This window comes from Branchiostoma floridae, chromosome 4 (genome assembly GCF_000003815.2).
Source record: "Branchiostoma floridae strain S238N-H82 chromosome 4, Bfl_VNyyK, whole genome shotgun sequence".
Lineage (NCBI taxonomy): Eukaryota > Metazoa > Chordata > Leptocardii > Amphioxiformes > Branchiostomatidae > Branchiostoma > Branchiostoma floridae.
In genome coordinates, this window is record NC_049982.1 from 7,963,313 (window position 1) to 7,978,617 (window position 15,305).

At 43.1% G+C, this 15,305-nt stretch overlaps 2 protein-coding genes across 3 annotated transcripts in view; both read right to left on the reverse strand.

Annotated features, from left to right (window-relative positions):
- Window positions 1-562: 562 nt before the first annotated feature.
- Window positions 563-15,305, reverse strand: part of LOC118413823 (collagen alpha-1(XXIII) chain-like) — a 35,305-nt gene continuing 20,562 nt past the window's right edge. Inside the window, exons 1-6 of one of the 2 annotated variants that reach the window (XM_035817377.1) lie at window positions 6,413-7,007; window positions 5,984-6,077; window positions 2,840-2,961; window positions 1,871-2,318; window positions 1,416-1,584; window positions 563-1,139 (exon numbers count right to left, since the gene is read on the reverse strand). In XM_035817377.1, the coding sequence (XP_035673270.1) occupies window positions 971-1,139; window positions 1,416-1,584; window positions 1,871-2,318; window positions 2,840-2,961; window positions 5,984-6,077; window positions 6,413-6,856 (1,446 nt within the window). In that variant the 5' untranslated portion in view covers window positions 6,857-7,007 and the 3' untranslated portion in view covers window positions 563-970. Of the gene's footprint in view, window positions 1,140-1,415; window positions 1,585-1,870; window positions 2,319-2,839; window positions 2,962-5,983; window positions 6,078-6,412; window positions 7,008-15,305 lie in introns of those variants that run through there. The other variant, XM_035817376.1, reaches the window with a different exon arrangement.
- LOC118413829 overlaps window positions 8,357-15,305 on the reverse strand; it is a 32,227-nt gene continuing 25,278 nt past the window's right edge. Inside the window, exon 7 of the mRNA XM_035817399.1 lies at window positions 8,357-8,924. Coding sequence (XP_035673292.1) covers window positions 8,906-8,924 — 19 coding nt within the window. The 3' untranslated portion in view covers window positions 8,357-8,905. The remainder of the gene's footprint in view (window positions 8,925-15,305) is intronic.

Genomic DNA, 15,305 nt, shown 5'->3' on the forward strand with positions numbered 1-15,305 from the left:
TGATTGAATAAATACACCGGCACACAATGGCTAAATGTTCTGAGGTCTTGTCACAACACACAGGGCAGATTGGTCCGAGAGTTCACTGTGGACTTCATTTCAAACAAACTGAAGAGAAAGGCAGAAGAGAAAAGCACATTCACTTATTTACTTCCATCAAAACCACGATGAAAGAAAAGAAAATCAGGCAAGTCGAAAAACGCAGCAGCCTGGGCTAGATCGAGACGTGTCGGAAAGGCAAGAAAATATTCCTTTCGAAGATCTACTGTCAGAAAAAACAGGCGATCACACAACGGAATGAATGGTGCGGCAGAGACAAACCAAGATTCCTGACTTCCGCTCACTTGAAATTACATTGAATCAATTTCTGTTGCAATGGCTAGACTATCTGAGATGATACATGCATGTTATGTATTTATGTATTTTTATTAAGTACATCTATCGTTATGATTTCATCGGGAGGAAGTGGAAGCATTAAGATGCCCTGAGATATTATTCCGAACATTTGTTGAGAACCTTTGGGTTAATTACATATATGTAGAAATAATTCCAGGCAAGCATATGACCTTTCAAGGGCTTAAGATTGTTTATTGTGCAGCACAACGAATTTGCACAAACCTTGCAGAGACAATATGGTCATACAAAAATTCTCTCTTGTTTATTGTACAGCACGTCGAACTAACAAAGTCTCGGAGTCGTAGAAGCAATTACAAAACAACTTGAGTAATACTCAGAAAAATTCTTCCAGGTTCAAGTGATAAAAAGTTTGTTAATTAATGGTTAAAGCAAAGGAAACATGTCTGAAAGTGTCTATTGTATTATTTTCGGAAACAAAAGAACATAACCTAAGAATTGAATAGATCTGGATTTGATAGATATTGGTTAGACGTGCTGTTTGATATATATTCACTTGACATATATTCTCTCTAATCTTGACTATATTCTCTCTAATCTTGGGAAGATGCTAGAGCTAGCGAACGCGACAGCAACAGTAGTTCGGCCCGCAGTTGGGATGGGCACAACCATCGTTGAGATAGCGATATGCGGCAGGGCCAAGTTTTCCAGTGTCAGTGTTGTGGTCGGATGAAAGGACCGGCCGATTCCCGTACACATGCACGGCATCAAAGCACTCTGAGGTGCTGTGGAAAAGAAATCATCATCAACCAATCATGCTACATGCGCACAGAGCCACACCGACTTATCTTAATAATTCTGATGACAGAGAACCACTACTTTATAACAAAATAATACTGTGCCATTAAACAAAGACGTTTGATAGCAAACTCATTTCGTGTACAAAAGGACTGGTGCATTCAAAGAGTTAAAGAGGAAAGAATCACTGTCTGCTGAACTGGTCGTTTTGTTAGTGAAAAAATAAACATTTCGACATTCAATTCCAACATTGTAGTACAAACCTTCCCTGTCCGAAGACATTTTTGTGGGAGGTGCACATGTCGTTGCACGTCTGCCTGTCCCCGTTAGGACTACAATCCCGACGGATGGTGAAGATGTATGCTACTCTGTTGGTGACCGCTGTACAGATGCTCTGTGCCAGCATATCACGGTAGTTGTGGTCATCTGTGCCTGATTGAGTAAACGTAGAGAAATGTAGAAGGTACAAAAAAGACAGTATTCATTCAATATTCATTCAAAGTGGGGAATATCCTTACCATGGTAACAAGTCTTCAGACGGATAAAACACATGTAATGGACATGATTATGACTACTAAGAGAACTACCTACTCCTAGCTACATGTGTACACTCTATATCTCAGGTAATATTACCGCAGAACAAATGTTGAAGAGTGTTGAGGCCATGATGCTGTGTACGAGAGTAGGACGTATATGTGGTCACAAGCGCGGAACTTACTTGATCCATTTACTCCAGGTGGTCCAGGCGGGCCATCTAGTCCAGGCGGGCCCTGTGCTCCAGGTGGGCCTTCTAGTCCAGGCGAGCCCTCTGGTCCAGGCGAGCCCTGTGGTCCAGGCGAGCCCTGTGCACCAGGCGAGCCCTCTGCCCCAGGCGAGCCCTCTGGTCCAGTCGGGCCCTCTGGTCCAGGCGAGCCCTCTGGTCCAGGCGGGCCCTCAGGTCCAGGCGAGCCCTCTGGTCCAGGCGGGCCCTCTGGTCCAGGCGAGCCCTGTGTTCCAGGCGAGCCCTCTGGTCCAGGCGAGCCCTCTGGTCCAGTCGGGCCCTCTGGTCCAGGCGGGCCCTGTGTTCCAGGCGGGCCCTCTGGTCCAGGCGGTCCCTGTGCACCAAGAGAGCCCTGTGCTCCAGGCGAGCCCTCTGGTCCAGGCGGGCCCTCTGGTCCAGGTGGACCCTAGAAACATTTGGGATTAACTGTAATCTTTCTTTCTTCAACATCTTAATCCAGCTCCAACTCCCTCTTATACTATGGAAGAATCACATATATACACACACAGATGTAGGTCACTCGATGACAATGTGTATTCACCCTGACGGTCTCATACAGGAATACCCCCAAAGCCCTAGTCCGCATGCGTCGACTGTTCCATCGGTGAGGGGGGACTAAACCATTCTAAATAAACTAACACAACAAACTTTATATTTACAAATATGTCAGAGAGCACTGGTTGATTACGGCAGATGATGGCGATGCATGTGCTGTTCAAAGTTTGCCAAAATGTGACGCCAAAACAAACTACAGAATTTTAGTCCCTCTAAAGAGGGGTTTTGGGGCAGTATACATTCAATTTGGCTTCTTGGATTTGGAAACTAAAAAGGCAATGTGTCACAATGATCATAAAACAACTCCGCCCAATGTTCAATAATACGCAAACCTATAATTACAGAATGCTTTTAAGCACGAAAATGTTTTACCTGTTCACAAGACGGCTCCCCAAACCCTCCACATCCGCATGGAGGTCCGGGCGGCCCGGGAACACCATCACGGCCGTCCCGCCCGTCTCGTCCGGCCGGTCCTTCGGGACCCCGGAAGGGACCTGCGAAATTTGAATATCGATTGAATATCTACACTGTTTATATCATTAGTGACAAAAGGATATTGGTGACAGTGCGTTTCATGTCGCCACTTTTTTTGACAAATTGAAAGTACGTACCTAAGGGGCTACGTCGACGAGCACTTTGGGATTTTAGAAAACGTAACACAGAATTTTTTGAATACTGCAATAGAGAACTGACAGTGCAAGTTTCGAGCCAAAGAACACGATAACTGTGAATTAGAATCGGAAAGGGACATAATAAGGAACGTTACATGAACACGAACTTTCAAGTCCAGTCCCAACAAAACGCCAATAAGTGTGGCAATAAAAACTATTGCCATGGCGACGGTTTTATTGTTTATAAGTATTAATGATTGTTGTTTTAGGTTAGTTGTAATTGTGTGCTAATCTTTCGCCTGGCTGTATGTATGAAGATTGTTTCACGTGATGGATGTTTGAAGGGCATTACTGTTAACAAGAAAGGCGATCTCTTGTGACGAGCTCGAGTGGCCTATTATAAATGTTTGTCATTGATCATACAAATAAGGTCCTAATTTGCATAAAAGATATCGGTTGATCATCTCCTCTACCTAAATAACAATGTGTTCAAAGTATGAAAGTCTTAGCAAAGAAAGCTATTGTAGCATTTTCTCATAGATTATGTAAATGAGACCCTAATTTGTCTTACGTCTGCATGTTCAACTTTTTTTTTTTTTTTTTTATTGAAATACGTGTAAGAATACAAATAAACGGACGAGGACTAAGTGACGGCGGACTCAAGTTACATTCAACTTATATTAACGCCGCCACTTATACAAGAATTGAAAATAATAAATTATACAGGACAATAATAAATAGATAATTACATATGTATGAACAGTGTGCGTGAGTCGATCTCCCTTACTGGAGTAGAAAACAAAAACAAAGAATTATACTTGAATCTAAAAACGATTTGTTGTTACAATGTACACATGTGTTGCTTCTATAATTCTGCAATTGACATTGAAGGAGCAGAAAGAACTACCTTGTAAAATCAACATTTGTTTGGCATTATTTGCAAGACTGTGGAAATCAAGTATATGTACAAGTAACCCAGAGAGTTTGCCGATGAGAACTGAGCGCTGGTAATTATAGGTAGGGCAGTGCAAAAGGTAGTGTGAAATAGTTTCGAATGGACACCCGCAGCTGCAGGCTGGGCTTGACACAAGACCCCGCGTGAAAAGACTACAATTCAAGCTGCAGGTGCCCATACGAAGTCGTGAAATGAGAATGCAAGAGCGTCGAGACCCGAAGCTGAAATGGCTGAATTTGGGAGGGCGTATCGTTTTAAAAAGATGTTCTCGAAATTTCGAGAAATCGAGTGCACGAAGAGTTAAGTCCAAGTTGTTCCAAGCAGTGATGGAATATGGAGTAAAGGACTTTCCAAAGCGGTCAGTCGAAAATTTAATAGGTCTCAAGTTTCTGCTGTTTCTCAAATCATAATTACATATCACCGTAATTGCATAAGGAAGTAAAGTGGTAAGGTATTCACGAGTCAGTCCGTTAACAATATTGTGAAATAGTAATAGGCGGTGAATATGACGCCTGTCGGACAATGACTCCCAGCCGAGTTCTTTACGAGTGGCAGAATATGATGACCCTTTTATTGCACCGGTTACAATGAGGGAGCAGTGATACTGAATTCTTTCGACGAGATTTGATTCCTCAATTGTGCACCCGTGCCAAACAATGTCAGCATATTCTAACAATGAACGTATAAAGGACTTGTATATTTTTTCTAGAACCTGACGGGATAATTTGAATTTTAAAACATTAAATAATTGGACACTTTTAGAGGCTTTGGTGACAATGCTTTCAATGTGTTGATGCCAAGACATATTGGAGCTAAAAATAACTCCAATATGCTTGTGACTAGAAACTGACTTAATCATGGTTTTATTAAGAAAAAGAGGGGGATGGACCGGATAAAGTCTTTTGGAGGTAAAGCACATTTCTTCAGTTTTAGCAGGGTTTAGTTCCATTAACCAATTGGTGGACCATAAATGAATCTTTTCCAAATCTGAATTAAGCGACAGTGCGTCGTTAATTGGGTTATCAATAACTTGGAGCAGAGAGCTATCATCAGCAAAAAGCATAGGCTGGGAGGCAAGTCCTTCAACAATATCGTTAATGTAAACTAAAAAAAGTAAAGGGCCCAGAACAGAACCCTGGGGGACGCCGGCAGAAATGCCGCACCAGTTTGACGACATGTTCAACTTAACGTACATGTTGCTGCCAAATGTCGCAAGAATGGAATTTTCGTCATTTAACACTAAAATACAAAATTTCTCATTGATTATGTAAATTAGGTAACGATTTGCATAATTGATATCTATCGATATTTCTCTCTAGTTACATGTGTCATGTTTAACAGTTTAAGTGTCCTAGTACAATGAAATTCGTATTATGTGGCTTGATAAACTGTGCTTATTAATTATGCAAATTAGCCCCTGGTTTGCATTAATAGTCCTTATTCATGGAAGGCATCTCCGAAGTTATCTACATATCAAAAATCACGATGATCCGTCAACTCCTTCCCCAGTTATTCCCTTCCAAAATGTGGTGCAATTACGCACGGGCGAACGAGCTGCTGTGGAATTTCGGGAATTTTCACCAATCAGATATATACTTAACAGTAAGTTTGATAATTCTCTCTTTTTTAGTTACATATGGCATATTTTTCCGTAATCTTAACACGAAATGCAGTGTATTTATAGACTGCCATCATTGATTATGCAAATTAGCCCTTGAATTGCATGACTAGCATTTAATTATGAAAGGCATCTCTGAAGCTATCTACATTTAAAATGTTATGAAGATCCGTCAACCCATTCCAGAGTTATTCCCCTCTAAAGGGATGATGCAACTATGCAGGCGTGGAAAAATTCCTGACATGCCTGCGGGATTTTGGGAATTCCTGTCAAACGGACGCACACTATAAATTGTATGCTAGCCCCTGAGGCGTCGCCAAAAACCTTCATACCTGCAGGTGTCGTGACGGAGTTGTCGGAACGCCTGTACCTCCGCAAGGTGGCGTTGTGTTCAGGGACACTGTCAGCTTGGTTCGACTTCTCGCCCTTTATAAAAAGGTAGGTTTAGACTTTTTGTTTGTCTTGGCTCTTGAGTATTCCTAATTGCTATATATAACATATCAAGAAGGCAAGAAAACAGGAAACCAATAGCCTATACACTACCCGCAAACCACGTTACATCCGCTGTATGTTGATAGCATTTCAGACACACAAGAAGTGGAACAAAAACTCTATTTTCTTCTAACTACAGCTTAATGCCGAGATGTTAAGACTAAGAAGCCAGTGTTGAAACCAGGAACATATCCACGGTTCATTCAACTTACAGCTATGCGCTGCCAGATTTTACTTCCGTGTTGTAGCAAGCTACTGGCAAAAAATACCTCTCGAAAGTTCCCGAAGTTGTGTTCCTCAGCATGCCCGAGTTGGAACTTGGTTTCCAGCACAGCCAGTCTCTCCCTCAAAGACGCCCCGTCAGCTTTCTCCTTCTGTAACTCCGTCTTCAGAGACGACAGGTGGATTTTCAGGGCCGTTATTTCCTCCTTGTGCGAGGACGCTTCCTCCTTGTCTCCAATAGAGGCACGTTGCTGGATCTCCATGGCCAAGGTACGATCCTTCAGCGTCAGGATCTGGTCCTTCAGTTGAGAAACATCTTGGAAAGACTTCTCACGGACATGCTTAACTTCGTGAGCGAGGAAGACGAGGGCCGCCACCACCAGCACCCCCGCCCCGGCCGCCACGGCCACCGTCACCGGTCGGGCCGCGGGTCGGTCTCGGCGGGCCCGGCTGGCAACTTCGCTTACGTTAAGCAGCTTCTCCGAGCTCATTGTCAGCTTGTAGCGAGAACAGACTAACAAAGAAAGGACAAATCTATAACGTCCCTTTCTGTTGCCCGAGATCACTTCCACCTTCAACAGTCGGGACTTGAAGTAAGAAAAAATACCCTGTAAGAGTAAATACCCTGTAAGAAGAATGCGTAATTTACAGCAACGTTTCAAAGTACAGAAGCATTGATTGGTTGAGATGTACAGGTGGTGTGATTTTCCAACAATACCACCTTTGCACCTGACGTCACAACGTCAACACGGCAGCAGTTGGTAAACAGCTGTCTTTGTTCAGACGAATGTTCCATGCCAATATAGCCTGGATACCAGCACCTAGCTCTAAACTATAGCAGTTTCGCGCTGATTTATAGTCCTTACGCCAGGGAAGGTCACAAGCCCCTGTCTCTATTTGCACCCAGAGGTCATTGGCACCCGGTTTCTGATTAACTGTCCCGCGCTGTGCGAGAGATAATCAGCCCCGCGTGCTGTGTTTGGCGGCGGGGTAAATTGCTTGCCGCACCGAAGAGATTAGCGAGCATAGCACGGCGGTTTGGTACCCAGGCTAATGCCAATAGTTTGGAAGGAACCGTGAAACGAGGAAACGTGGTGTCATAAAGTATGACAAGGGTTTGTTTTGTAAAGAGCTGGTGAAGTAGCTCTTACGGTCTTCACCCCGACTTATAGGACTTGATTTTCACAGTAATTTTAGAATTAGTATGAACATGAAGGCATATTTATATTCCATTGCCAGTGTTTTGAATTTGCCCAAGGTTTTGACCTCCAAAACACACTTCATTTCATCGACTACAACATGTGAAGCAGCATTGGCCGCGAGTCAAGCTTGTGAAAAAAACCCACCCCATTCTGACTATAACTAGCTACCCTTGTCAAAGATTTTGATATGAGTCGGTTGTATTGTGTGCCCTGACTGGCCGAAATGTAACCTCCAAGCAGATCTGCTGTGGGAGGTGGGCAGTATCCATGGGCCGAAACAATCTCATTTGCCACCGGAATTGTCTCGGCCCATCTGCTTGGAGATTAGCCGAACTGTGCCCTTCACTGAAGCGGCTCCTGCCCTCGAGACCCAGAAAAAACTGATTACCAACTTGAACTTTGTTGATGGAAAGCAAGATGTCGTGCAGATGGAACCAATATTAAACTACAGAATATGGAATATTTGAAATACGATGGTGACAGGAAGAGGCACAGTTGTATTACTGGTATGTCTTTCAATAATTATAATAAGTCAAATGCACTGTTTATAAAATGCACTGTTTATAAAAAGGTGACATCAGTTGGTGAACATCATTGCACGGAGATGTCACGGTATCGGCGTCGAAGGCACAAAAACATTGAATGGGGGAGGTGTTTGTTACACCTGTACTCCCGAAGTCATTTTAAGGTGTACAGAAATGTTGCAATACAAGAGTCCATCTGTACGTGGAACAGTCTGCTTTATTTCTGACTATAAATGTCTGATAGCTTCTGAGTGCACAAATGAAGTAGCAACATTGATATTTCATCAACTCCTTGTTTGCAAACATTAGTCAAAATTTCTCCACGACTAAAGACAGTGTAGTAACTAGAAACAACACCAGCATGCAAAAACAATGGATCTAGAACTATCTAGTCTTCCTTCTTAACATCATGAAGTTCTTGACATCTTCATCAAGCCACTTACACCGTACACACCAGCTATGATATAAAACTGTAATTTTGTGCAGCTGTAAACATTAGGACACGGTAAATTAGCAGAACATTATTGTCACAACTACAGACCTGAAGTAACTGTTGGTGGAGGAACTTGTGACTCGATTACGTGCCACTTCTGAGTTTCTTGTAAATAGAGTTAACTATGAGTAAAAGAAGAAAACTGGTATTTCACTTCAAACTACGAAGCAGATAGATGACGTGTAAATGCTGTAAACTATCACAATAAGTAAAAGACGAAATTTGGTGTTTCACTTCAAACTGTGAAGTAGATATATCTACATGTGTATCCTGTTATGTGCAAATCTGCGCTTTGGAAATCTCCAAGTCTGCATGCTGTGTCTAGTCACCGGTGCAGTCCCTACAGAGGAGAACAAAAATGATTCGTTGTACAGTTGTACATTGGTTAATGCACAGTGAAAATCTTCAAATGCCTATACTGGCACATTTTGTTGTGTGTTGTTCACCTTGTCATATGTCATCAAGTTTCCTTACTGTTTCTGCACCAGGGTTTATTTTTACAGGAAGGGGTTGCTTGCGCCTCGTCGAACAGTGGAACCCTTTTCCGAAAGACGGGTGCCGCCCCAACTGAGATGCCCTTCTCCGGATCTATTGAAAATCGCCTTATGTGAAGTCACGTGGAAAGAGAAGACTTCAGTAGTGTACTTACTGCCCCAAGACCTCCACCCGCATGCTGACGTGCTGATTCCATGTCTGCGGCCAGAACCGGACGTAACGTGCAGTTACCGGTGGGTCCAACAGGTGGCGCACTTCGGTGTCCTGATCAGAGTTGCCAGCGAAGATCTAGGATCAGGATGGTACATGTATTGTGAACGAACAGCCTATCAGAAACCCCGTTCATAAAAATCAACGTTGTAGGCACACATTATATGACAGACACAATTTCTAATACTGAACTAGAACAATTACAATATTTACTTAGAATGAATGACTATTCATACCTGCAAGTGCGAGAGAAAACTTTATCAATTCTGTAACGTTAACTACTGTAATTGACTTGATTATGTAAGACAATGGTTACCAACCTTCTCACGTCCAAGTTTGTCCAGGTATGTAGACCACGTGATTCCATCTCTGCTGAAGCGTAGTTTGTAGGAGGTCACCCTTTGTGGATAAGTGTTACTGGACCTACCCTGGGTGATAACTCCAGCTACAGTAGTCTCTGCTCCCACGTCAACCTGGACAGGAATAACACGTAATCCTGATAAACATCAGCGCGGTACAAAATGCCTGCGGTGTTCAAAATGCCATACGTAGTTGCATGGTTGTAAGTGTGATTGGTCAACTATGAAGCTTGAATTGGACATTTGTCCACTAAATTTTCCATGCTGACATTTGAATCCACATCTTCTGGTTTCCTATATTCTATAATATATGTTCTCTTAAAAAAAAAACAAAGATTACACAAATAATTATAATTAGAAAGTGCTGACATGAAACTGCGTGAGTCTGCGTCAACAAATATCAAGCAAGTGGCTGTCAGTGGAACTATAGGTTACGCCTGGGAGGGAGCGAGAAGCGAGCACTGGATAGAGGAAAGTGGCGGGGTGGCGCCAGATGAATTTGTTGTGAAGAGGAGGAGAAGGGAGTGCAAGTACTGTATTATGACGATGAGGATGAAAAAAACATGCCAGAAGATGTGCACGACACAGGACAAAAATTATTTGATATGATAAAAACAATATAATTTATACCCTGCAGGCTCCACTTACCTGTAACCATTGCTGGTTGTTGTTCTGTGCAGCACACCAGGCTCCGGCGCCCTCCTGAGAATGAAGGCGACCTTTGCTGGTGGCACAACTGCCAGTATTGTACTGACTGGATGCAGTGATGTGGCCATCAGGAATAGCGCCGCTCTCCATACCTAGTGGTACTGCAGTGCACGGCTGCTACATACAGAATGAGATATGCATTCACTGACGGTAAATGTCATGTTACCCATCATCCCTGGACCATCGGGCACAATACAAAGGTGTCCAGATACATACATTTGTAGCTTGATATGAATTTACCGCTTTCTTCCGAAAAACGTTGGCCTCGAGCTCAAGTTTGGCTCGGAACACATGAATGAATGACATTTCATTGGGGTTATTAAATGAATGAATGAAGACATCACGTTATCATACGATAATAACTACAGAGTACAGAACACACCCTACCTGTGGGCAGGATTGTACTCCACACCCTCCACATCCACCAGCCGGACCGGGAGGCCCGGGCGGCCCGGGAACACCATCGCGGCCGTCCCGCCCGTCTCGTCCGGCCGGTCCCTCAGGACCCCGGAAGAGGCCTGTAACAGTTGCAGTGATCGAGGATTACACCGTGTACAGTTGACATCATTACCAGCTCGGATATCGTGAAGTTATTCGTCCGATCGCCCCGTTTCATCAAAAAGTTCGGAAATAGCGAAAAAGACACCTTTTTGAAGTTTTTCTATTTATCCAACATAAAACGTAGCATAACACATAGGACGCGCCAAACGAAAATCCATTTGGCTGGGGAAGCCACATGCATGTCTCACTACTAGAGTTGGACGATCACTGATCTATTGTTTGGAGGGCTATTGTAGAATTTCCCCGGGGCATATCGGACAATAGCGCCAATTTTAGAATTCAACGACGTGGAAATCGTTTATACTAAAAGGGGAAATGATCACAATATGACAAAATTACATCAACAAGCACAATTCTCTCTCAAAACTCAGCTAACGTTCATACCGGCAGGTGTCGTGACCGAGTCGTCCGATCGCCTGTACCTCCGCAAGGTGGCGTTGTGTTCAGGGACACCGTCAGCTTGGTTCGGCTTCCCGCCCTGCAGACATAAAGAAAGTTAAGTCGATGGAGGTTAGACATGCAGCTAATAAGATACGTTAGATAACATTTCATTCAAGAACTGGATAAAAAAAGGAGTGGAAATTCTATTCCCTTCCGAGGGAAAAGCCATTATTGCTATGGGGTTGAATTAAAAACATATTCACACTTCATTGAACTTAGGGCCATGCACGGAAAGAATTTACCCCCGTGTTGTAGCAACATGAGCAAGCTACTGGTAAAGAATACCTCTCGAAAGTTCCCGAAGTTGTGTTCCTCAGCATGCCCGAGTTGGAACTTGGTTTCCAGCACAGCCAGTCTCTCCCTCAAAGACGCCCCGTCAGCTTTCTCCTTCTGTAACTCCGCACGTTCGCTGTCTAGTTGAGTCTGCAGGGACGACAGGTGGATTTTCAGGGCCGTCATTTCCTCTTTGTGCGAAGACGCTTCCTCCTTGTCTCTGGCGGCGGCGTCTTGCTTGATCTCCATGGCCAAGGTACGATCCTTCAGCGTCAGGATCTGGTCTTTGAGCTGAGCGGAGTTTTCACGGACATGCTTAACCCCATGAAAGAGAAAGACGAGGGCCGCCAGCACCAGCACCCCCGCCCCGGCCGCCACCGCCACCGTCACCGGTCGGGCCGCGCCGGGTCGGTCTCGGCGGGCCCGGCCGGTAACTTCGCTTACGTTGAGCAGCTTCTCCGAGCTCATTGTCAGCTTGTAGCGAGAACAGACTAACAGAGAAAGGACAAATCTATAACGTCCCTTTCTGCTGTTCCCAAGATCACTTCCACCCTTCAAAAGTCGGGACTTGAAGTAAGGCAAAATACTAGTACCCTGTAAGAAGAATGCGTAGTTTACAGCAACGTCACAGGGTACAGAAGCATTGATTGGTTGAGGTGTGCAGGTGAGATGTCATTTTCCAACAATACCACCTGTGCGTCAAAAACATCAACACGGCCAAGTCAATAGTTTTGAAAAGAAAGAATAAGGAAACGTGGCGTCACCTTTCCTCTTCTGCGAAACAAAGTGAGACAAGTGTTTCCCAAATAGCTGGTGTAGTCGCTCTCATGGTCATTCGCTTATCGCATCGGCCTTACGTATCAAAATCATGAAACTCTGTTATTCCTTACTTGAGTATAAATCCGTTTTTTTTAAGTCCGTTAGCTGCGCAATTTTGCACTTTCACCCTTCAACAGTCGGGACTTGAATAAGAAAAAATACCCGGTAAGTGCGTAGTTTACAGCAACGTGTCACATTTCCTCTTCTGGGAAACAAAGTGAGACAAGTGCTAGCTAGTTGTGACGGGTCGTTTGGTGTAATATAACCCGCTGCTGCCGCGCCGGGTGCCTGCGAAGCTGGTGTGTTACGCCGAACGGCGGTTATACCGGCTATAGATACAGATACAGAACGTCACATGGTACAGAAGCAGTGATTGGTTGAGGTGTGCAGGTGAGGTGTCATTTCCCAACATCAACACGGCAGTAGTAAGTTAACAGTAGTGTCTTTGTTCAGACGAATGTTCCATGCAAATAGTTTTGAAAAGAAAAAAAACAAGGAAACGTGGTGTCACCTTTTCTCTTCCGCGAAACAAAGTGTTTTGTAAAGAGCTGGTGTAGTCGCTCTCATGGTCATTCACCTACTTATTAAAACCATGAATTTCCGTTGTTCCTTTCTTAAGTTTGCTGCAAATTTGTACTTCAGTCCTTCAACATGTTCAGTCGGGACTTAATAAGAAGTAAGAAAAAATACTCTGTAGTTTTTAAAAACATCACGGGACACAGAAGCAGCTAGTGATGATTGGTTGAGGTGTACAGGTGAGGTGTCATTGCCTCAAACAGCAGTGTCTTTGTTCAGACGACTGCTCCATGCCAATAGTTTGAAAGGAAAGAACGGCGAAACTTGTTTGATAGAGAACATTAATCTGTGACAGACACACCGACTCATATAACCCAGGACCTACTGATTCTGATTCCAACGCTCTAACCGTTGCACCACACCGACACTTTTTATGTGACGAATATCCACAGGTATCTTGACGTTTTCGTAGCAGTTGTAATTTACTTTAATTTGTTGTCACTTATAAAGAACAATGGTTTATGTGCAATGAAAAGTTAGACTACCTATTAAAGTGTATGATAAATGATCTGAAGATACATGCCTTGGAACACAACAAGGTATAGCACATTTAATGTCATATCTCAGTGGGAACCACAATAATATTCGCCACCTCTTGAAGAGGGTTAATGTTGTTCCTATCACTAACATGTCTATGATGTAGACAGTAGTACTGTATGATTTAGGCCCCCTTTCCACTAGACAGAGATCACTGAGCAACCGTACAGTGACCAAAATCGGATGTGTGTAACCCTCGGATCATAACTGGAATATGATACAAGATGTAATAGTATGATTTGAAAGAAAACATAACACACAAAGTTTTTTTTTTTAATCTGCTATCTGTGAAATTCATTGAGCAGTCTGTTAACTCATTAGTCGCTCAGCGGTGACAGCCTCCAGTGGAAAGGTGTTGTCACCACAATACATGCTTGTACATGCTGCTGTGAGCACGTTGTGAGGTGTAAGGTCAGTTGGTCAAGGTGGATTTTGTCGTTCCTTTGTTGTGTATGATATGATGTAAATAGACAATGAATTTATGTAAAGCTACAGATGTACAGAAATGTTGCAATAAAAGAGCCTATATGTGTGGAACAGTCGGCTTTATTTCTGAAGTAGTAGTAAAATGTCTGTTGACTTTTGCACAAACGAAGAAGCTAACATAACATTTGCATTGTTAACATGCATTGGCATAATACCGGTAGTAAGACTTATACCGGTAGATTAAAAATACTGGAACTTAAAGAGATCTACACATGCAACAATAGTTATTTCTGAGCTGTGCACACTTCAGACATCTAGGTGTCCAATATATCATTTACAAAGCATCGATAACAATGCATTCGAAGACAACAAGGCCAAAAGTTTTCAGTATCTTTTTCGGGGTAGGCAGCTCGTCGTGGGACGAACACACTGTCACATTCATTGCCAAATTTATAGATCATAATTACACATGCTCACGGCACAAGAAGAACATGATTCAACAACAATCTTGAATTTCTGTTGGTGACCTACAACTCATGTAAAAGTGTGAAGAACCGTTGCATAATAGCCCGGATCTACGACTGAATGGGCAAAATTGAACGTAAGCAGCCATTTTCCCGCCATTTTTATATCTACGCTAGCAGTAAAGTGTTACGTCATAGCGGTTGTGACGGACAGGAGTTAAATGAAAATTCTTGACAGTATACGTCCGTTTTCTCATGACATTTTGTATGCTCATGCAGGTTTATGTTTTATGCATTTACTAACAGAAAAGGAAGGAACATCAGAGGATATATAAAGGTACATAGCGACAGTTAATTGTGCCGTGTTTTTTCCTACCGGTATTTTTACCCCCTCCCAACCACGCGCCCGTTCGCCGTGTAATTCCGCGGCGTGTTACAATTACAATATTACGCTTTTAGCAGGACAAGAGTGGCAGAAAAGTTACACAGAAGAAGTGGCAAGGGTAACCTATAACAGCAACATGTAACTGGAGAAAATTATGCGTTGACAATTTGTCAAATCAGTATGGATCGTCGTAAACGTACCGGTATTATGATAATAGATGTTACATTGTATCATCTCTTTGTGTACATGCATTAGTGAAAATTTCTCTGAAGTGTAGGAACTAGGGACAGCAACACCAGCATATAAAAACAATGAATCTAGTAATCCTTCTTAACATCAATCATCATGACCTTGACATCTTCATCAAACCAGTACACAGAACACACCAGCTACAATATAAAAGTGTAATGCTGTAATCACCAGGACATGGTATTAATATAAAATAGGCTGAACATTGTTGTCACAAG